At 39.4% G+C, this 20,320-nt stretch overlaps 4 protein-coding genes across 6 annotated transcripts in view; 2 read left to right on the top strand and 2 right to left on the bottom strand.

Annotated features, from left to right (window-relative positions):
* Positions 1–42: 42 nt before the first annotated feature.
* On the bottom strand, positions 43–807 carry LOC104819304 (protein DOWNSTREAM OF FLC). The gene is made up of 2 exons (XM_010549319.1): positions 612–807; positions 43–400 (listed from the first exon to the last, which is right to left on the bottom strand). The coding sequence occupies exons 1-2, from the start codon at positions 772–774 to the stop codon at positions 63–65; spliced, it is 501 nt and encodes a 166-aa protein (XP_010547621.1). The 5' UTR covers positions 775–807; the 3' UTR covers positions 43–62.
* Positions 808–3,561: 2,754 nt separating this feature from the next.
* Positions 3,562–9,040, bottom strand: LOC104819303 (agamous-like MADS-box protein AGL27). Its single transcript, XM_010549318.2, has 7 exons — positions 8,710–9,040; positions 5,338–5,398; positions 4,880–4,938; positions 4,689–4,788; positions 4,530–4,571; positions 4,218–4,259; positions 3,562–4,031 (listed from the first exon to the last, which is right to left on the bottom strand). Exons 1-7 carry the CDS (start codon positions 8,892–8,894, stop codon positions 3,921–3,923), a joined length of 600 nt encoding a protein of 199 aa, XP_010547620.1. The 5' UTR covers positions 8,895–9,040; the 3' UTR covers positions 3,562–3,920.
* Positions 9,041–11,241: 2,201 nt separating this feature from the next.
* Positions 11,242–15,510, top strand: LOC104819302 (sulfate transporter 2.1). The gene is made up of 12 exons (XM_010549317.1): positions 11,242–11,761; positions 11,867–11,915; positions 11,998–12,205; positions 12,298–12,472; positions 12,546–12,611; positions 12,711–12,941; positions 13,015–13,141; positions 13,888–14,174; positions 14,376–14,569; positions 14,711–14,802; positions 14,939–15,015; positions 15,105–15,510. Exons 1-12 carry the CDS (start codon positions 11,336–11,338, stop codon positions 15,234–15,236), a joined length of 2,064 nt encoding a protein of 687 aa, XP_010547619.1. The 5' UTR covers positions 11,242–11,335; the 3' UTR covers positions 15,237–15,510.
* A 1,520-nt stretch (positions 15,511–17,030) lies between these two features.
* Positions 17,031–20,320, top strand: part of LOC104819301 — a 4,135-nt gene continuing 845 nt past the window's right edge. The window contains exons 1-3 of one of the 3 annotated variants that reach the window (XM_010549316.1): positions 17,031–17,268; positions 18,208–19,258; positions 19,392–20,265. In XM_010549316.1, coding sequence (XP_010547618.1) covers positions 18,290–19,258; positions 19,392–20,265 — 1,843 coding nt within the window. In that variant the 5' untranslated portion in view covers positions 17,031–17,268; positions 18,208–18,289. Of the gene's footprint in view, positions 17,273–17,439; positions 17,565–18,207; positions 19,259–19,391; positions 20,266–20,320 lie in introns of those variants that run through there. The other 2 variants (XM_010549315.1, XM_019203198.1) reach the window with 2 other exon arrangements.

The following is a 20,320-nucleotide window of genomic DNA, read 5'->3' as shown; positions in this document are numbered from 1 at the left end:
TCCGATCTGCAAGGAGTCAAGGAAAACGGCGCAGTGTATATATATATATAAAGAAAAAGACATTAAATAGACTTGAAGTCGCCATCGGCAAGGTAACGCTTGCGGAGGGCGGCGCAGCCGGGGAGGGGCTGGCTGCGGAGGAAGCCCATGGCGTTGGCGAAGTGGCGGTTCGAGGCGGCGCCGTTGGAGCGCGTGAGGATCACCGTAGCTGAGCTGCGACCAGGGTCTTGTTCCTGGCAACCAGACATTGGACTGTCCACCAACTTCGCCAGACATTGCTGGTCCTGTCTGTCTCCTTTCACCGTCACTCTGTATCTCCCTCCCTTGTCCGTCACCGCCTTAGCCACCTCCTCCGACCTCAGTGTCACCCTGTCTTTGCATTCTATCTTCACTGTTGCCCCTGTTATTTCATATACATGTGTATTTTATACGTTCTTGAGTGGTACAAACGCTGTTTTTTTTTTCATGTTTCAAAGGGAATGATGAGTTCAAACTGTAGCACCAATACTATTGGTTAGCCACCTCACCGATATTATAGTTGTTGTTCACACATGTGTGTATATACACATATGCATGAGTATGATGAATACGTATGTGTAACGGTAACGTACCAGGGATGTATTCGGAGGCATCGGTCTCGAAGCCAAACCGGCAAGTGTCGCAATAGACGCACCCTTCTATCTGAAACTCGCTGTCGTCGGCCACGGCCACTAACGGCAACAAGCTGACAGCGCAGAACAGAACCACCGAGCATACGGTCCTAGCCATCGCCATTACGTCTAGAGAGAGAGGTTTTGATGGGTTTGATTAAAATCGACGGGTTATATATATATATATACATATAATATATATATATATATAACGGGATTAGGGCGTATATCTGGGGAGAGAGCGTAATAAAGAGCACATGTAAGGATGTAGAGAGTGTGTATCGTATCTTGCGCCAATTTCAGTTTTCAGTTCCGTGATGTCGGCTCGATCCGTTTGCGGCTGCGGCTCCGCCGTACTCGATGATATAATAAACTGATAAATTAAGGATCAAATACACACATAAATATAAAAAGTCAACACTATCAAGATGATATCTTCTTGGATCATTCGTTTCAAGGAGAATGCATATGTGTCATGCCGCCAATTTTTTTTTTTTTTTTTTTTTGATAAACGACAAGTTATTGAATCTGTACATCCGTGTTGTGAATATATAATACAGTAATGAAACCACAGTGTAACTTCGTCCGGACATCACATGTTTTTTCTTTAATCTTTACGCATAACTTGCTTTTTACACAAAAACAACCCATTTCCGATATTACCGTCTTCTAAGTTTCGTTAGGTCAATTAGTCCACGTTGTATTACTCTATAACTAGTTATGTGTATATATATATATATATATGTATATGCATATGCATTGTATATGTATAGCTTTGATTGCTTTGGTGTGAATCTCAAATTAAATTCGTATTTGGGTGGGCCGGATACATTCCCTAATGGCCCACATAGGGCTTTCTTATACAAAAAAACGTTATCTATACCATATACCACTGGGCCCGGATACGTAAAGGTATTGATTAGGGAAATTCAGTTCAAGATTCTCTCTCTTCCCCGATTCCTCTCCTCGTTGGCCCAAGAGCTCGATCGAACAGGAAGAGGACGCTGATTCTTGAAGCCACGGACTGCGTTCGTGTTCGATATCTTTGATTTCTACGTAGAAATTTGCAGAGACGTCGGCCACAGTTTAGGGTTTCTCAGGATGAGGCCGAGGTTTTCGCTGGTTTGAGTTCATATAAACCTAGAAATCGTACTCCTCGATCAGATGTCGACGTCTACGTGATTCGAGCCACTGGTGTCGTTCTCAGACATCTAGAGAATCTGTATCGAAGGTTGTCGTGTGGGAAAGGGGTTAGGTTTTTTGTCGTATTAATAGTTGGAAACTACAGCTTACGCAAAAGACGTGAACTGATCGGGCTTCTACGTACACGCAGGAGAAATATATATATACGTTTTATCTTAAAATTAAAGGGCGACGCTGTTGGAGTTAATCTTGTCTGAAAAAAAAAGAGGGAAGAGACCCGTTCAAAAGTAAGGTCGTGTTTCGGATTTTCAGTTGGGAGTGGCTACGAGTTTTGAGAAATCTTGGTCAAAGAGTAAATCTCGGACACGTGGAGCTTGTTACGCTTTGTTGTTATTTGATTTGTTTCATGATGTTCCTTTTTCTATTTAAAGTTGCGATATGAAATAATAATAATACAACAAGATTTATGGAAAGTACGTAAATGTCAATCGACCTTTATCTTTGTTTTTTTTTTGTTTGAAAATCAAAACATCGTTTCAGATTTGCGTTTCGACATTTGGTATCAGAGCCCGGTCGGTAGGACCTGTGCTTGGTCGGGAGGACCCATATCTGGTCGGGAGGACCTGTGTCTAGTCGGGAAGACTTGTATGAGTAACTATGTCACTCATCACGCAAGGAGTCAAGGAAAACGGCGCAGTGTCGTTGCAATGCCCCATGTTGACGTCGTCCAATTATACGACATGGGCGATCAAGATGGAGGCGATCATGGATGCCCAGGGGATCTGGGACGCAGTTGAACCTGCGACCGGAGTGGTCGTAGACGAGAAAAAGAATAAGATAGCTCGAGCATTCATCTTTCAAACGGTACCGGAAGATGTTCTTATGCAGATAGCAAAGAAGAAATCCGCTAGTGAGATTTGAGAATCCCTGAAGACCCGATACGTGGGGGTTGATCGTGTGCAGAAGGCACGTTTGCGAACCTTGAAAAGTGAATTCGACGCTTTGCGTATGAATGAAGGTGAGACGATTGATGAATTTGCCGGGAAATTGAGCAGTATGGTCACCAAATACAGCGATCTTGGTGCTACTCTCGAGGATGGCACACTCGTTAGGAAACTTCTTGATTCGGTGCCAGATAAGTTTTTTCAATTAGTTGCATCTATAGAACAGTATTCAGATATTGATAACATGCCGTTCGAGGAAGCGATCGGGAGAATGAAAGTATTTGAGGACCGGATCATTCGGATGCGCAATATGGGTGATAACTCCGATGGACAACTTTTGCTCACTTATGCAGAGTGGCAAACTCGACAGAAGCGTGGAAGAGGTCATGGACGCGGAAGAGGTGAACGTGATAAAGGACACATACAGTGTTTTACTTGTCAAAAGTATGGACATTACGCTTCAGAATATCCTAGATCGAAAAACGACGAAGAAATCCATCTCGCGGAAGAAGTCTACGAAGAACCGACGCTACTGTGACAAGGATCGAAAGACAAGATTAAGTGGGAGATTGTTGGAGTTAATCTTGTCTGAAAAAAAAAGAGGGAAGAGACCCGTTCAAAAGTAAGGTCGTGTTTCGGATCGTGTTTCGGATTTTCAGTTGGGAGTGGCTACGAGTTTGAGAAATCTTGGTCAAAGAGTAAATCTCGGACACGTGGAGCTTGTTACGCTTTGTTGTTATTTGATTTGTTTCATGATGTTCCTTTTTCTATTTAAAGTTGCGATATGAAATAATAATAATACAACAAATTTTATGGAAAGTACGTAAATGTCAATCGACCTTTATCTTTGTTTTTTTTTGTTTGAAAATCAAAACATCGTTTCAGATTTGCGTTTCTACAGACGCTAATTTCTGAGTTTTATGCTGACGGGTTGATGGTTGTCAACACGTAGTACAATGACAGCTGCTCCAACTCGGTCGGAGGCCGGCCCCACCATAATTTCATCGGCTAAAAAGAGAGAAAAAAAACTCAAAGTGCTTCACCGTGAAGAAAGCATCTTTTAAGCCCTCGCGACTCTATAAATTACAGCATTCCAATTGTGTATATGGCATGGAAAAGATTTTTTTTCCCATTGAAATGCAGATTATGAAAAACGACGAGAATATTCATTTCAACAGAACTCTCAGGTGAGGAGACGAAGAGTCTCCTGTGGTTGCTGATGCTCTTCGCCGGAGTTGTTTTCCGATGTGGTTGCCTTGTCGGCCTCTTCTTCCACAAGAATCGGCCCTCCAAACTGTGAGAAATTACATTTCTAAGCAACCATTTCTCCTTTTCTCTCTTCCATCTTTTCTCAACTCAATTATCTATATATATATGTATATGTATCTGGGCATGCATGTACGTGTTTAACAGCATGTTTATACATCTACGTCCATGTATATATATGTATATCTATCACGTATAGCATAAGAGAAAGTACCTGGCCTGCCAAACGCTGGTTCTCTACTCTCAGCGATTTCTCCTGTTTGAAAAGGGAAAAAAAACACATTTGATAGGATTCCGCAGAGGAAAATCTCAGTTTTTCTGAAACTCATCAGTGAATTTGCTGCTCTGTTCTTCCAGTAGAGCAAAGATTCCTAAGGTCTGAATCCATGAACTAAGAGTCCAATAGATTAGCTTCAGAAGACGACGTACGTACTCAAGGCTCTAACATAACAGTCATGGTCCATAGAAGTGTCCATCCGACCACATAAGTGTTGTCTAAAGAGATCAACTAAAGATTAGTTCTAACCTTTCCTTTGAAGGCCTTCAAGGACTCCATCATTAGTTGTGTCTGCAATAAAAAAGATTATGGAGTTGAGGATTGCAAGCGGACGGAGAAAACAGAGCATGCATATTTTGAATCAATCTGCCAAAAACGGATCGAGTTCATCGGTATATAGGTTCTGACCTTCCTAGCTCTAGCTACTGAGAGTGCCACCTCAAGCTGGTGCTCCATCTGAATGAGGAAATCTATGTTTACGTTCCCCAGATTCGGTTCTTCCAGTTGGCTACAGATTCGTTAGAAAAAGGCAACACAAGTGGTCATGGCCGCCGCAATATCTTTGAGCTCGAAATGGCAGAGGAAAAGAAGTAGCCAACCTGTTAACTATTTCTAGTAATTCCTTGTGCGAGAGATAGTTTCCAGATTCCAATCGATCCTGCATATGAAAACGGGACAGAGAATGGAAAAAGGCTGAGAAGTTCTTGTGCCTTCATGGACACAAGCACGATCCTTGAGAATTTGGGCACGACAAAGTTCTAAACTTTATGTTCCTGTTCTCATAAGATCAGCTCTGTGGAACAAAAAGAGTTCCTCTATGTCATCTATACAGTATAGACATAAGTGCAGAATTCACTTGATGGCTTTGAAGCAAGTAGCTTAAAGCACCATCATGTTATGAACTACTACAGATCCTCTTAAAGCCGCAGGATGTGTCTTAAGACAACATTGGCAATAATAACCACAACCACAACCACATGCCCAATAATGAAGGGAGAGAAAAACCAGCTCATATATGTATATACGAAAGTTTCTAATACCAATAGTAGCAACTTACTAAGGCTTTCAGATCTTCATCAGCTTGTTTCTCCCGATACAGACCAAGAATCCTGGTCAAACTGGAGAGAGAATCAGATAATGAGATGCTAGCATTGAAACTGATCTACGCATGAGCCATTCAAAACTAGCAAACGCTTATAGCATTATCGGAGAGAACTGATAGATTCACAGGCTCGATGAGCAAAAGTCGAGACCGAATCACCGTTCAGTTCACCACCTTACACCTAAAAGTCAACTAGGGTACGTAATACTATGGAGCTTGGTTATTTATCGTCCATTTTGCAGTGGCCTAGTGTTTTTTATATAAATCCGAGGTTCTCATTCATTTACCACTGTTGCATTGACAAGAGTATAGGATTTATCGACTAAAGGCAAGTATAGTCTCCATACAAGTATCAATTACAAGAATTGGTGCTCCATCCTAAAATGTCCTACACTAAATATGATGTGTAACTTCTTAATAGTATGACATTTTTAATCACTAAAAAACTATTGTCGATCATATTGAGGATTTCTTATCCATTTACTAGCCACTAGCTAGTCTAACTCCCCCGACTTTATGCATCCATGTCTTGCATCGGTAATTCTAGCGACTAGCTAATTCTTAGCGATCAAACGTCCCCATGCAACAAAACGGAGTAGCGAACAATTGATCTTCTTCAACAGTAGTTTCGCTCTTCCTAACTCTAGGGCGTCTAAGTTGACTAAGGATTTGATCTCTATGATTTTCAAATACCTTGATATAAACATGGGCTTTCTATTTCCCCAAACCTCTGCCATGTGATTTCTCTTTAAAACAATTACCATTACAAAAAAAAAACCTGCCACATGCAGCTACATATGGAGGCTCAAACAATCACAACTACAAGGGCCATATAGACATGAGCATGCACAATTTAGTTGTTTTTCTAATGAATGCAAAGAGAACTTCCCATCATCTTCTAACCCCTTTAGCTTTTTGTTGGAATTTTTTTCAACTCTAGAAAAACATTTCACGCATTCTACGGCAGGCACCAACAATGACAAAGAACCATGTCTAATAAAATTTTCCAGGTATATTGATGTCTTTCTTGGGGAGATGAATAGTTGGACCGATTCCGCTAGCATGATATTGCAACCACTGAAAGAAGAACGAACTCATATCCTACGCCTAAAGATCGACTATAAAATTTTGGCACATACCACAAAGATTGACAAGAAATATGGAGGGATTGGAATTTCATGTTGGCTCCTACATTTTCTAATGTCATGTGAAAACTATGTAATGAAGGACCAACTTGGCTCAGCGTTTCACTTGTCATGGAATCTGAGATCGCGGGTTTGAATCAACCTCTCTATGCAAAAACTAGGGGTAAGACTGCCTAATATATTCCCTTTCCAAACACCCTCACCAGGTGAGGATTCGAACTGTGTTGATCCTTTTATGTGAAAACTATGTAGTGTGCAAGTTGTGACATGTTGATGCCTTCTCTAAAGGGGTGTGCTTGGGTTAACAAACAAGTTCTTGGACCTTATGGCCCAATATGACTCATTCAACCCAAGGGAAATGAATGTGAAAACACCTCCTCCATGTATGGGTAAAGAGTAAAGCCAACTTACAATGGTGTTGACACTCTCTTTACATTGATGCACATAGTTTCTTGTTTATAGCTAAGTCCTTAACTTGTGTGGGGATCATGCATACTAGACCATGATTAAAAAATATTCCCAATCTCGGTCTCATGATAATTGCTAACACAAAATGTTGGTTTTGATACTCATGTCTCCACTTTTCATTCCATGAAATGATAACTAAGAGTGTAAACAATCTAGCAAGGAAAATGGCAAGGTAATGAGAGTCGAAGAAGCCTTATAGTCATTCAAGTACTCCAACTATAGAATCAACTGAATTCAGTTATCAAATATTTGAGCAACATTAATTGTCATAAAAAGAGAAATTAATAGATCTTAGATCAATCATATGCAATGTGCATGCATTCACCCGTCAATTGCGGAATGCATCAATAAAACTCAAAAGAAACATTCTCGATTTAATTTAATGAGTGGCAAAATACTTTTTCTCTACAAGTTTCTCAAAAGGACATCACATAGACATTGGAGAGCTTATATACACACTATGAAAAAACACAGAATTGGTAACACAAAATTTTCATTATCAAAAATTTTCATTAGGTACCTAATGAATCAGATGGATGATTAACCACACAAACATGTATTGAGATTGTGTGATCCGTTTGTTTACATCATTTCTCCCCTCATCATTGTCAAAGTGTTATAGGTTTTATCTTGTGGTAAATTTGGATTATACAAGTGTTTTGTGAGATGTATTTCACTTTTATTCGCGGTTTATGAATTTATAAAGGATTGTTTGAAACTAACGATAAAAATATCATACAATATCAGTTCTTTACACTCAAACTCCAAATATGACATTCTCCCCCGTACATTTTAAATTCTCACACTATGGTAAATTTAAATTATATGTGTGAGATGTGTTTCACTATTATTCGCGGTTAATGGTGAGTTAGATAATTTAACATGTATAGGGGCGAATATCGTATTTAGAGTGTTAGTATAAATAGCTGATATTGTATGATAAATTCATCGGTAATTCCAAACAATCCTTTATAAATACATCTTTCAGCCTCCTCTCGTCATTGTCTTTCATTCATAAGATAAGAAACAACCATAAGTACCACAAGTTTTCAAACTCTGTCTTCTTTATTTCACTCTTTTGCATAACATGAATGCACCCAATATGAAAATATTATAAGCCTAGCAATGTCCAAATAATGAGAGCTTCATAAATTCATAAAAAGCCAAACAAGGAGCAAAAGAAAGTGGTGAACTGAGAAGCCATGACACGGGGAGACAGGACGTGCCACCACGTGCAACTAGCTTCTTGAAGCGCATGCAAAACGCTATAAAAGAATTACAAAGGAAATTTTTTTTTGATATACTTTAGATTTACTTGCGAACTCCCAAGGAATCAAAACACAAACGGTCGCATCACGTTTTATTCAGTGAAATTATGAACCTATGGTACCTCAGATCATAATTAAGTTTGATCATCCTCGTCACTAAATACGAACAAATACAGAACCAATCAAGTATACAGAAAACATAAACCATTCTAAGATAACATTGGCCATTTCCAGATTTCACGATAAATACCCATATAAATTACCTAGAAACAGGCATTCACACGAGTTCTTCGACACAGGAACTCCAACCGGACCAAACAGCACGGGAAAAGGTGGCGTTTTTTGTTTTGCAGAGATTAAGCAGTGAAAACCCTCGAATTTTCTCGGGAAACAAGTAAGGCAGAAACCCGGAAAATAACAGCGACCCAGAAAAGGAAAAAGGGTACCTGTCACCGGAGGAGAAGGAGTAGTGCTTGCCGGAGGAGGAGACGACGAGGACAGCGACGGCGGCGTCGCAGAGAACGGAGAGCTGACGAGCTTTCTCGACGAGACCAGTTCGTCGCTTGGAGAAGGTGACTTGACGGCTACTCTTGTTCTCAATTCGCTTGATCTCCATTTTTTTTCTTCCCATGGCTTCCTCCAAATCAGATGTTTTTTTTTTCTTTTTCTGTGCCCTAATTTTGATTTTTATTTCTTGGATTCTGTCGTCGGTAACGAAGTCGCCGGAAACAGTAACTATTTTTTTTAAGAGAAGGGAAAATAGACCTTTTTGACGGCGGACACGTAACCTGTCCGCATGTCAAAACTCCGACTTTCCCTTTTATTACCTCTTTACGGTCGTTTCGTTTTTCCATCTTTATCAATTTGCTACACACGTGTCTACTCTATTAGCACGTGCCTATATTATATGATTAACAAAAACTACTAACGTATTATTTGATAATCGACCACATTTTTCTTTTTTTGGTCTTCTAAATTTATTGAGCGGGTATTAGTTCTTTTTACTATTTTTGCACGTGTTAGTAATAATTCCTCTTTTCGTCTTTTCCTTTCCTCCTCGGCGCCTCTTCTTCGATTGTGAGTCCACTCATGGCATGTAAACGAATTTTATTTATACAAAAATTTCTTTTTTGGTAAAAAAAATTCTTGAAAACATAACAAGTCTAGATTTTTATAAAAGAAATATATTAGAGATACAAAACGGGTTAGTTCATTTTGGGTCCGGTTTGATTGTGCTCCCTTTTTCCCAAGTTTGAAAAACTTTGATTCGAATCAAATCGTCTCCCGATTCGCTGAATAAAAAATATTTAAAATAATAATGAGGAATATTTTAAAAATAAGAAAATATTTAAAATAAAATATTAAAAAATTATTACAGATTAATAATTAAAAAAAACAAATTGCCTTACCGAGCCGGCTAATGTTGAGTTTGCTTGCCAGACTTTTTTTCGGATTCATATTTTTTCAATCTAACTCGGTTAAAAACGAAACTCGCGGGTCTAACTCGTTCCTACATCCCTAAAATATAGTGGTAAACAATTTTAATGATAAGAACGAAAAAAGTTTTTTTATAAAAAAAAAATATTTATAAAAAATATTGGTACATGAGGAAAGGAGTAAGTTCGCGAACATAAATAATGGGCTTCTTGGTCATGAATAATAATGAAAGTGTACATATCGTTTATTCTAATTTCTTCTTCGATGCCCGTTTCCAAATATCATTCACCTCTGTCATGGAACCCATATAAAATAAGCCCAATAATACTATCCATGATTGTGAATAGTCTTATGGGCTCCTATAAGCCCATATAATTCCTGGACTCATCCTTTCCATTTTGTACCGCAGTGTATGCATATATGTATGTATTCGTTCTGATTTGGATGTTCATGGTGTCTTCTCCACTTTTAAACCCCGACCCAGACCACGACAAAGACATCTCATTTATTGGCTGTGGCATGACCACTGTTCTCTCATAACCCTCCACAGTGCCTTCACTACTCCGACCATCGTAATCTAACCATGTCTTAACCCACACTATATACGTTGCTAAGAAGAAGAATCTTTATTTTTTTAGTAAAAAATGATAATCTAACCCAATGGGCCGAGTCGTCAGCAGTTGGGTGCAAATCACTCAGATGTTGGCGGTTCGATTTCTGGTTGGGGAGAGGTTTTCACATGGACTGTCCGGGTCATCTGGAAGATGTAGTTGGGTCAAAGATTCGGTGAATTTTCGGATTATAAAAAAAAATGATAATCTATATTAGTGTTATATATATATATATAACTTCATGGTAGGGTTGCTATAGTCCCTCCTAATTTCGATTTCTGCATCCGTATAAAATAGATCAAACGAGAATTTACCTTTGGTTAAAATCTGAGACACTTTCATGAAAAATCGTTAGAAATAATCATTTGTTATGCTTTCATAAAAGTTTTTTTTTTTTTGATTACGTGATTGTCCCGGTGGGGTTTGAACCTGGGACGTGGAGAAGCACTTTGTGCTCCCACGCCACCAGACCACTAGGGCGGGACAACTTTCATAAAAATTGTTAATGTTAATGTATAAATAAATTGTTTGCGTACAAGCCATCACAAACTCAAGACTCAAAACTGGGTACGGTACAGATCTTTTGCGCTCTCGTTTTACCTATATTTATAAACAATAAAAACATATAAAGGAAATTTGCAAAAGATACGGATAAGAGGAATGTGCTTGAGGTTGCATTCCACCTACTACGTTGTTGCGGAGGGAATTGGGTTGACGACTTGATTACTCCCTTTTTCACCACAAAAATTTAAAAGCATATATGGTAATAAAAAAAAAAACATATTAAAAGTTATGGTCCTCGTTTGCAAAGAAAAAAAAGGTTACGTTTTTTTTTTGTGAAATTTCAATTTCTTTAATAAAATGAACCCCGAAAAAAAAGTGAAACCTTACTAATTGTGTATATAAGCACTCGAAATTCAACACATGCAACTCAGCATCCACCGCCTTGAATGCTCACTTCACTTCTTCAACTTCCTCATACTCACACGTTAAAAACACATGAAGGAAAAGGAAAATAAAAAAGATGAATCTCGAAGGGAGAGATTGTGATGAATCTCTCTCCCAAGTTCTCCCAAACACTTCAAAGCCTACGCAGATTCAGATGGCAAACACTTCATCCGTCGTTGAAAACGGTCAAGAAGACCGTGTTCTTGATTTCGGGAAGAACACTGGGACTAATCATGGTGGTGTGAACGAGAGGTCTAAGTGGCTACTCGACTGTCCCGAGCCACCGAGCCCGTGGCTCGAGCTCAAGAACCAGGTCAAAGGCACCATCGCTCCCCGAGCCAAGCGGTTGAAGTCTCTTCGCAGCCAGCCTGTCCCAGAACGCGTCTTTGTTATTCTCAAAGCGGTTTTCCCAATCTTCGGTTGGTGCAAGAACTACAAAGCTTCCATGTTCAAGAACGATCTCATGGCCGGTCTAACTCTCGCCAGCCTCTGCATTCCTCAGGTACACACAATGGACTTGTTCTTGAATCGATCTGGCAATAATTAATCTTCCGACAGATTTTCATATCAAGAGTCGTGTTGGGCTTTTTTTTGGTTGTTCTTGCAGAGCATTGGTTATGCAACTCTGGCAAAACTTGACCCTCAATATGGCCTATGTACGTAAGATTCTATAACATAAACAAGAATCTATGCATTTTTGAACGGTAACACTGATGAAACTGATCGGTCTATGTTCAGACTCCAGCGTCGTGCCGCCGCTGATTTACGCGTTCATGGGGACTTCAAGAGAGATAGCCATTGGACCCGTGGCTGTGGTTTCTCTTCTCATATCCTCCATGTTGCAGAAACTAATCGACCCCGAAACCGATCCAACTGGCTATAAGAAGCTGGTTTTAACCGCTACATTTTTCGCCGGCGTCTTTCAAGCCTCTTTCGGGTTATTCAGGTGCATGCAGTTCTTGACATATCTTCTCCCCCCTTTCCCTGCTTTAGCATCGAGAAAAAGCTCACACCTTTGGCACGTGAAATCTCGCGCAGATTGGGGTTTCTGGTGGATTTCCTGTCACATGCAGCGATCGTGGGGTTCATGGCGGGAGCAGCCATTGTTATTGGACTTCAACAGCTAAAGGGTTTGCTCGGAATCAGTAACTTCACCACCAAGACTGACATTATCTCTGTCCTCAGAGCCGTTTGGCATTCGTGTCAGCAACAAGTAGACATCACCACACCCACCATCTTTAATCTCACAACCAGAATCTCACACCACTCACTTTCTTTTTTTACAGTGGAGTCCTCACACATTCATCCTCGGATCTTCTTTCCTAATTTTCATCCTAATCGCTCGTTTCATCGTAAGCACACGCCAAAACTTTCAGACAACCAAAACAGATACGTGTAAGAATAAAAATGATCAAAGGGTATTGTTCCTTTTTTTTGTTTGTTTGAAAAAGGGGAAAAAGAAGAAGAAGCTGTTCTGGATACCGGCAATTGCTCCTCTGGTCTCTGTGATAGTCTCAACGTTCATGGTGTTCATCACGAAAGCGGACGAGCATGGCGTCAAGACCGTGAGGCACATCAAAGGAGGGCTGAATCCGGTGTCCGTACACGACCTCGAGTTCAACAATCCTCGTATCGGAGAAGTCGCTAAGATCGGATTGATTGTTTCCGTCGTTGCTCTTACCGTAAGTATAGTAGTACTATTACGTTAATCGCGGGTACAACCCTTTTGCTTTTGTGTATCTTGAATTCTTTCAGGAGGCAATCGCGGTCGGGAGGTCGTTTGCAGGTATCAAAGGGTACAGACTCGACGGCAACAAAGAGATGGTCGCCATTGGATTCATGAACATTCTTGGTTCCTTCACTTCTTGCTACACCGCTACTGGTAATTATATATATACATACACATGTATTTATATATATATACACGTGTGTCTGTGTTTACCTAGATGAGGACCATATTATATAAACCGGATTAGCCCAACCCCATTGGTTTTCAGTGATTGGTCAACCGTAGGTCAAAGAGGGTCAATATCAAGCAAAAACCCAACACAGATGCTAATTCTGTTTTTTCCCTTTAAAAATAAAAACATTATTTTTTTCCACACCGATTTTTTTTATAAAAAAATTGCATTATTTTTTCCTTGGAGAAAGAATTCTGTTTCTTTTTCCATTTTTTTATGACTATCCTCTAAAGAAGATTTAATCATATTATATATGACACACCAATGGTCCCGAAGCGGTCCAACCATTCACCACTTAGAGTAGCATGCCAAAAGTTTAAACCTTATCAACATCACATCCAATTTCAAAACGACCACATATATGAGCATTTTCATCAAACTTACGTTAAAAAAATGTATGTCTTCCTTTGTTGAGAAGAATATCCAAACAAAAAAAAAACTTGTAACGCATTATTTCTATGTTAATATTAATGAACCTATATATAGAGATATAACAAGATCTCTATACAAATACAAATGTAGGTTCGTTCTCCCGGACGGCGGTGAATTACGCGGCCGGAAGCGAGACGGCGATGTCGAAAAAACTTGTAACGCATTATTTCTATGTTAATATTAATGAACCTATATATAGAGATATAACAAGATCTCTATACAAATACAAATGTAGGTTCGTTCTCCCGGACGGCGGTGAATTACGCGGCCGGAAGCGAGACGGCGATGTCGAACATAGTAATGGCGGTGACCGTGTTGGTGGCGCTGCAATGTCTAACGAAGCTACTCTTCTACACTCCCATCGCCATTCTTGCTTCCGTCATTCTCTCTGCTCTTCCCGGTCTCATCGATCTCAACGAGGCCTATCGCATTTGGAAACTCGATAAATTCGATTTCCTCTCTTGCATCGGAGCTTTCTTCGGCGTTTTGTTCGCGTCCGTCGAGATTGGCCTCCTCGTCGCGGTATATATACACACTGAAAAAAACGTGTCTTTTTGCTATAATTGATATATATAACATACGGTAGAGGAACAAAACCGATGGGTCTAAGTCAAATGTTTACAACTCTGCCATCTCTTAAAGTCGTTTACATATGTACGTATATACGTATATATTTTACGTTTCAGTCGTCTTATGTATATATTGGTTTGACTTGTTTTGTAGGTGGCGATCTCATTTGCGAAGATCATTCTTGTTTCGATCCGACCAGGGATAGAGACGCTTGGGAGAATGCCCGGGACAAATATCTTTGCCGATACCGATCAGTACCCTATGGCAGTCAAGATTCCTGGAGTGTTTATTGTCCGTGTCAAATCCGCATTGTTGTGCTTTGCCAATGCCAATTTCATAAGAGAAAGGTATATATACATACATACACATATATATATATATACATATACACACGCTGCCAACTTTTTTTTTCCTCGTTACATTACAGAATCGAAGATTATGGCCCTTAGAACCAAGATTTAAGTTTTTCTTAACGTGTTTATACGTAGGATTGTGAGATGGGTGAATGAAGAAGAAGAAGAACAAGACACAGAGGGCAACACGCAGACGAACGTTTTCCTCGTAGTCCTTGATGTGTCAAGTACGTATAGTAATGCACTTAAACGCAAATTAATATTCAACGTCATAAAATCTTATATTCTTTTGCACATACCAACGAATTCTAAAATATTTTGTGTGCATATATATATATATATATATATTGCTATCATCTCTAGATTTGATAAACATCGATACTTCGGGGATAGCCACTTTGGAGGAACTCCACAACAATCTTACCAAACATGGGGTTGAGGTAACACCATTCTCATTAACTTTAATTTATTTTTTTTATCAATAAAAAAAATTCATTTGACAATATTTTTTAAATTAAAACTATTTCAGCTTGCGATCGTTAATCCGAAATGGGAAGTCATTCACAAGCTGAGTCAAGCGAAGTTCGTGGACAGAATTGGAGGGAAAGTCTACTTGACTATTGGAGAAGCCCTCGATGCTTGCTTTGAGTTAAAAGCTTAGATTAAAAAATAAACAAATTATGGGTTGTTGTAGTGTGTGGTTATGTAATGAATCAGAATTTGATAATGATCATCTTTGCATGCATGCATGATTATGTGTGATATAACTTCATACGTTAGTACGTAACCTAGGGCCATGCTAAATAAAAGCCGTACGCATGCTATTGTAACAAAGGGTGTCGTATTATATGTCGTCACGACGTTATGTTGTTTATGTTAACGTCTAGGTTCGACGTATCTTAAGCCCGAATACGTAATGCTAATGTTTTTTTTAATTGCAACCATTGTTCCAGTGTTTGTTCACGATCTAGTCCATATTTCCTACAATCTTCCTATGCGTCTAGGTTCATTTTACATTAATAACACTAAACCGCGACGATTAATTAAGGTTTAATAATTAATATTATGGTGAGATAATGAGATTATATATTAATTAGTCTAATAAAACAATTCATCATTTAGTATTTCTCAATCGAACTCTCTCGGGTATAGGAATCTTTTATACGTACGATCTAGTAGGTGCAAATACAATTGTATGTGCATTAGTTTCACATATAATAAACAATATTATATTTCGGTTAAAAGAATCAACGGCGAGGCGGAAACAGAATCAATAAAAGCATCGGAGGAAGTTGGAGGACGGTGTGACGACGACACACCGGGATTCTCGCATTATAATTTATAAGCATATTATATATATACACATACCGTAGGCGATATTGCAGAAAAAACCTTATTTTACTACAAAGATTTCGTACCTTACCCTCGAAAACCCTAAGATTTAAAAAAAAAAACTAAAACGAACAAAAGATATAAATAACCCAATTAAAAATTAAATCTGAATGATATTATCGATGTATAAAAAATTAATTTTAATTTCAAGAATTGATAGTTTTAATATATTTCTATATTTATTGTATTTATTTGTGAAATTAAAAATTGATATATATATTTTCACGTTTTGCATATTTCGTCTATTTTTATGGGATTTTCTCAAAAGATTATACTATACTCCCATGTTCATGTTGTACGACAATGTCCTCAACCCATTTGGTAAAAAGTAGTAATGGGCTAAATGGGGCACATGGATAAACCCATATTTATTTCTAATGCAAACCCAAAGTAAGATATATTCTGCCGAAATAATAGCCCATGTTCATTTTGATTGACATTAATTGTTTGTGAATCATATCATTTATTTAAGTAACATTTCAAAACGGTCCGTGCACGAACGAAAGCAACTCAGAAATTTTAAAAATATAAAGAAATAATAAACCATTTTCTTACCTCAGAGATTCCTGCGACGCGCTCTCCCTGTCGTCATTCACACCGCCCAATAGGTGTCCGTGTCCCCCGAGGCAAGGGCAGAGTACATGCACCTCTAGAGCGTCTATCCGGTTTAGTAAACCAAATCGGTTTAGAATTTAAGTCAGGTATCCAACCCGTATTACTTCTATTAACCTATCTTCTCGTCCCTAGCAGTTTTGAATGTCATTCCTAATACTATAGTAAATTATTATAATTTTCCAAATCAGAATGAATTCTAAACCCAAATTGGTATTGATATATAGGGACCATCGTTAATAATAAATCCAAAAGATTTGGTTTTGGTACGGTACTTATTATACCGGATCGAACCAGAACCGGAAGCGATCGGCTCTTGTCGAGGCGTTGGTAAATGAGAGGCGCGTGTGTAAGAGACGCCACTTCACTCGCTCTTATTTCTGGGAAACTTTGATTTCCGTTGTAAATCCAATAAATCACTTTCCTTTATAGTCTCAAACTTCTATAAAATTAAAACGAACGAGCGCGTCATTCTCCTTGCTGTGTTTTTTTCACTGTCCGAATCAAAAAAGCTCCGAAGAAAAAACCAGAAGCGCTGGTTTTTCTACTGGTGTGCTTCTCTGCTTAGAAATCGCGAGGGTTACATGCAGGCGAAGCTGTTTGGGAAGAGGGAAAATATTTCGTCTTGTTTCCCTTTTTGGCCCAGAGAGATGCTTTGAGGATTCGTTTTGTCCCTAGCTTCTCTTTTCGTAGGTATCTCCCTCCCCTTTGGCCTTTCTCCGTCCTTTCCTTTGGTAATTTGGTGGAAAATTAACTAAATTTTCCCTTTGTTTGTAACGTATTCGAGACGGAGTTTTCTGGGTTTCTCAAAGATTCGATCTTTCTTCCGTAAGTTTACTGGGTATTGGATCTTGCTGTAAGACTGTTTCAAAAAGTTGAGGGTTTGGAAATTGGATCCTGCTGTTAGACAGCTTAAAATGTTTTACAGCTCCGAGAGATCTAATTGATTCGAGCAGTGCAGTTGTCCAGTCCCGATATCAATTAGGTGTGGCTTTTGTTTATGGTAGTAAAATTACGAGATCTTTCAGCTGTCTTTTTCATTTCTCTGTCGGATTCTGAGACAAAACCTTTTTTTTTTTTTTTCTCATTTCTCGATTTCTAGACGCTTATTCCCATATGGATTCATTCGGCCTTTCGCTTTCAGCTTTGTCTTTGCGCGGACAGTGTCGATTCTTCTGTTATCAGTTGTTTTATGTCCGGTTTTAGCTGTAATTGTAGCTTATGGTGAGAGAGCGCCAGAAAGTTCTTGCATAGCTGTGAAAATTTTAAGGCATTTACTTGTCTTGTATTCGTTGACTGTATTTAGGAACTGCACAACATCGTATTGGAATTTGTTTCGAGCCTACAATTCATATTTCATACCTTATGCTTAGGGTAGCGACCTAGTTGGCTGTGGTTATATAAATTTCATATTTGTCTTTTTTATCTGGTATATGTTTTTCTGTTTTCTTGGAAATTTGGTAGCAATGAGAAAAGTTGAGATTTTTTTGTAGCATGATATGCATTGGCATAAGGGTTTATAACATAAAAGTTATAGACTTGTCAAGTACAGAAAACAGACTTGAGATGTTTTTGTTTTTTCCATTGGCATGTGACAATGTTACATGGTTCGTTCTTCTGCACTGCAGTAGTGAAGCGATGAAATGTTCGCCCGCCAGATGTTGAATTGATAATCACTTCACCAGGGTAAAGCCAAGTACTGTTCTGGCCATGGACAAAGCTTCCCAAGACTGTCCTTATCCAGGATGTTTCTTCTGTGTGATGAAAGAAGGCAACCCGAGTAAAAGAAGATCGTGCATTCTCAAATTCTTTCGGGACCTTCCTTCTCAAGATGACGACGGTCAAGTTCTCCCGATCAGTGGCCTCTGGAATACTGCAATGGCACACCCCAATGATCCTGAATTTATCGAGCTTGGGATATTTGAGTGTATGGCTGCATTAATATGGAAAGGACTGAAAAACCGACGGTGGCTCTCTCATGACCAGAACATATACATCCCGTATTATGCCGCTCATATAATTGGATCTTACACTATGAACATGGAAGAATTTGCTGAAAGAGCTGTGGAAGCTGGGGTAATCCCACCTCTTGTTGAACTCTTGAGGGGTAGGCTCACTTGGGTCGAACAAAGAGTTGCTGTTCGAGCTTTAGGGCATTTAGCTACTTACCCAAGTACCTTTCCTGCTCTGGCAAATCATGGAGAAATCCTTGAACTTGCCATCCAACTAGCAATGAGTTCATTGGAAATAGTTTATTCTCATTTTTACCAGTATGTTGATCGAAGACTTAGTTACCATTGTGATTTACTGACACGCGGAATGGGAGGTGTTGAAATGGAGTCAAGAAAAGCCGAGGAATGGGCAAGCCAACTGCAGTGCTGGTCGCTTCAGCTCATTAACTGTTTTGCCTTTAAACCTGAGTTTCTTCCCACTTTGTGCAAACCCGAGTTTTTGGTGAATCTGCCGGGCCTGTGGGGCGGACTTGTTAACGAGAACTCACCGGCTGGTATTGGTTTGCTGAGAACAATCTGTCAACATAAACTCGGTCGTGGACCAGTGTCTACTTGTCCCGGAATGATTGAGGCATTGTGTAATATTGCTCGTTCTTCTGATGATTGGCAGTATATGGCAATAGAGTGTCTTCTTTGGTTGCTGCAAGATCCTAATACATGTCATAAGGTAAGTCTTTTACCATCTCATGTTTTTTGTAATTTTAAACTTGCCCTCTTTTAATTATGCGAGTGTTTTTCTTAACGTAGTTAGATCTCGAATGGTTTATGCCTTTGTATCATTTATGATGAACCTTTTCCAGGTGGTTGATAAGGCTGTGCCGACTCTAGTGGACCTCGCTGAAATCACAAATCTTGGAGACCACAAGAAACTTGGAGATTCCATTGTCAGTGTTCTTCAAGAATGCCTCCAATCACAAGGCTCGGGACGCAACTCCATGAGTAACCGATCAAAGGAATTGATTGAAGAGACAGTAAATGCCCGACAACGATTGAAATGGGAGAAGAACATGGCGAAGGAGGATCTTCACATAAAACAGGCGGCAGCTTTAGTAGTGAAACTCGAAGGAAACTCCCTCTTCTCATCAGGAAACATAGCAGGGGCGGCAGCCAAGTACTCAGAAGCATTGTCTTTATGCCCAATGAGGTCCAAGAAGGAAAGAGTTGTGTTGTACAGTAACCGAGCTCAGTGCCATCTTTTACTGCAGCAGCCATTGACAGCCATAAGCGATGCAACACGGGCACTGTGTCTACACAACCCAGTTAACAGGCATGCTAAAAGCCTTTGGAGAAGGGCTCAGGCATATGATATGATTGGTTTAGCCAAGGAAAGCTTGTTAGATGCTATTCTCTTTATCAACGAGTGTTCTCAATCCAATGACCAGGATCTCTCTCTCAGACAGAACAAGGTTCCTGATTACGCAGAAAGATTGGTCAAGAAACAGATGCGAGCTGCTTGGTTGTTTAGAGAGGCGGCTCTGAAGCATGGGGGTGTGCACTGTAAAGGTGATGAAAAAGATGTGTATGGCCATGAAAGTGATGACTCGGAATGGGAGACAGCGAGTGAGAGTGATGATATGGGAGATGATCGAAGGGATCAAATGGGGCATGACGAGGATGAGGATGATGACATTGGTGATGACCTGAAAGATAAATATGACAAGCCACCTCCAAAAGGTAAAATTTTTCTGATCTAATCATAAGTTTATGTTCAACCCACGTTCTCTTTCCC

The sequence above is a fragment of the Tarenaya hassleriana genome, unplaced genomic scaffold (genome assembly GCF_000463585.1).
Source record: "Tarenaya hassleriana unplaced genomic scaffold, ASM46358v1 Cleome3, whole genome shotgun sequence".
In the NCBI taxonomy this organism is placed as follows: Eukaryota; Viridiplantae; Streptophyta; class Magnoliopsida; order Brassicales; family Cleomaceae; genus Tarenaya; species Tarenaya hassleriana.
The sequence above is the reverse complement of the archived record's forward strand: the minus strand, read 5'-3'. Positions and strand labels throughout refer to the sequence as shown.

Coding starts and splice junctions, on each gene's coding strand:
- LOC104819304 (XM_010549319.1), bottom strand. CDS start 774: ATGGCGATGGCTAGGACCGTATGCTCGGTGGTTCTGTTCTGCGCTGTC. Junction 401..611: donor TGCCTCCGAATACATCCCTG/GTACGTTACCGT, acceptor ATGAAATAACAG/GGGCAACAGTGAAGATAGAA.
- LOC104819303 (XM_010549318.2), bottom strand. CDS start 8,894: ATGGGAAGAAAAAAAATGGAGATCAAGCGAATTGAGAACAAGAGTAGC. Junction 4,789..4,879: donor TTACTAGAAATAGTTAACAG/GTTGGCTACTTC, acceptor ACGAATCTGTAG/CCAACTGGAAGAACCGAATC. Junction 4,572..4,688: donor CAGTAGCTAGAGCTAGGAAG/GTCAGAACCTAT, acceptor TTTTTATTGCAG/ACACAACTAATGATGGAGTC.
- LOC104819302 (XM_010549317.1), top strand. CDS start 11,336: ATGAATCTCGAAGGGAGAGATTGTGATGAATCTCTCTCCCAAGTTCTC. Junction 12,942..13,014: donor TTTCCGTCGTTGCTCTTACC/GTAAGTATAGTA, acceptor GAATTCTTTCAG/GAGGCAATCGCGGTCGGGAG. Junction 14,803..14,938: donor CGTAGTCCTTGATGTGTCAA/GTACGTATAGTA, acceptor TATCATCTCTAG/ATTTGATAAACATCGATACT.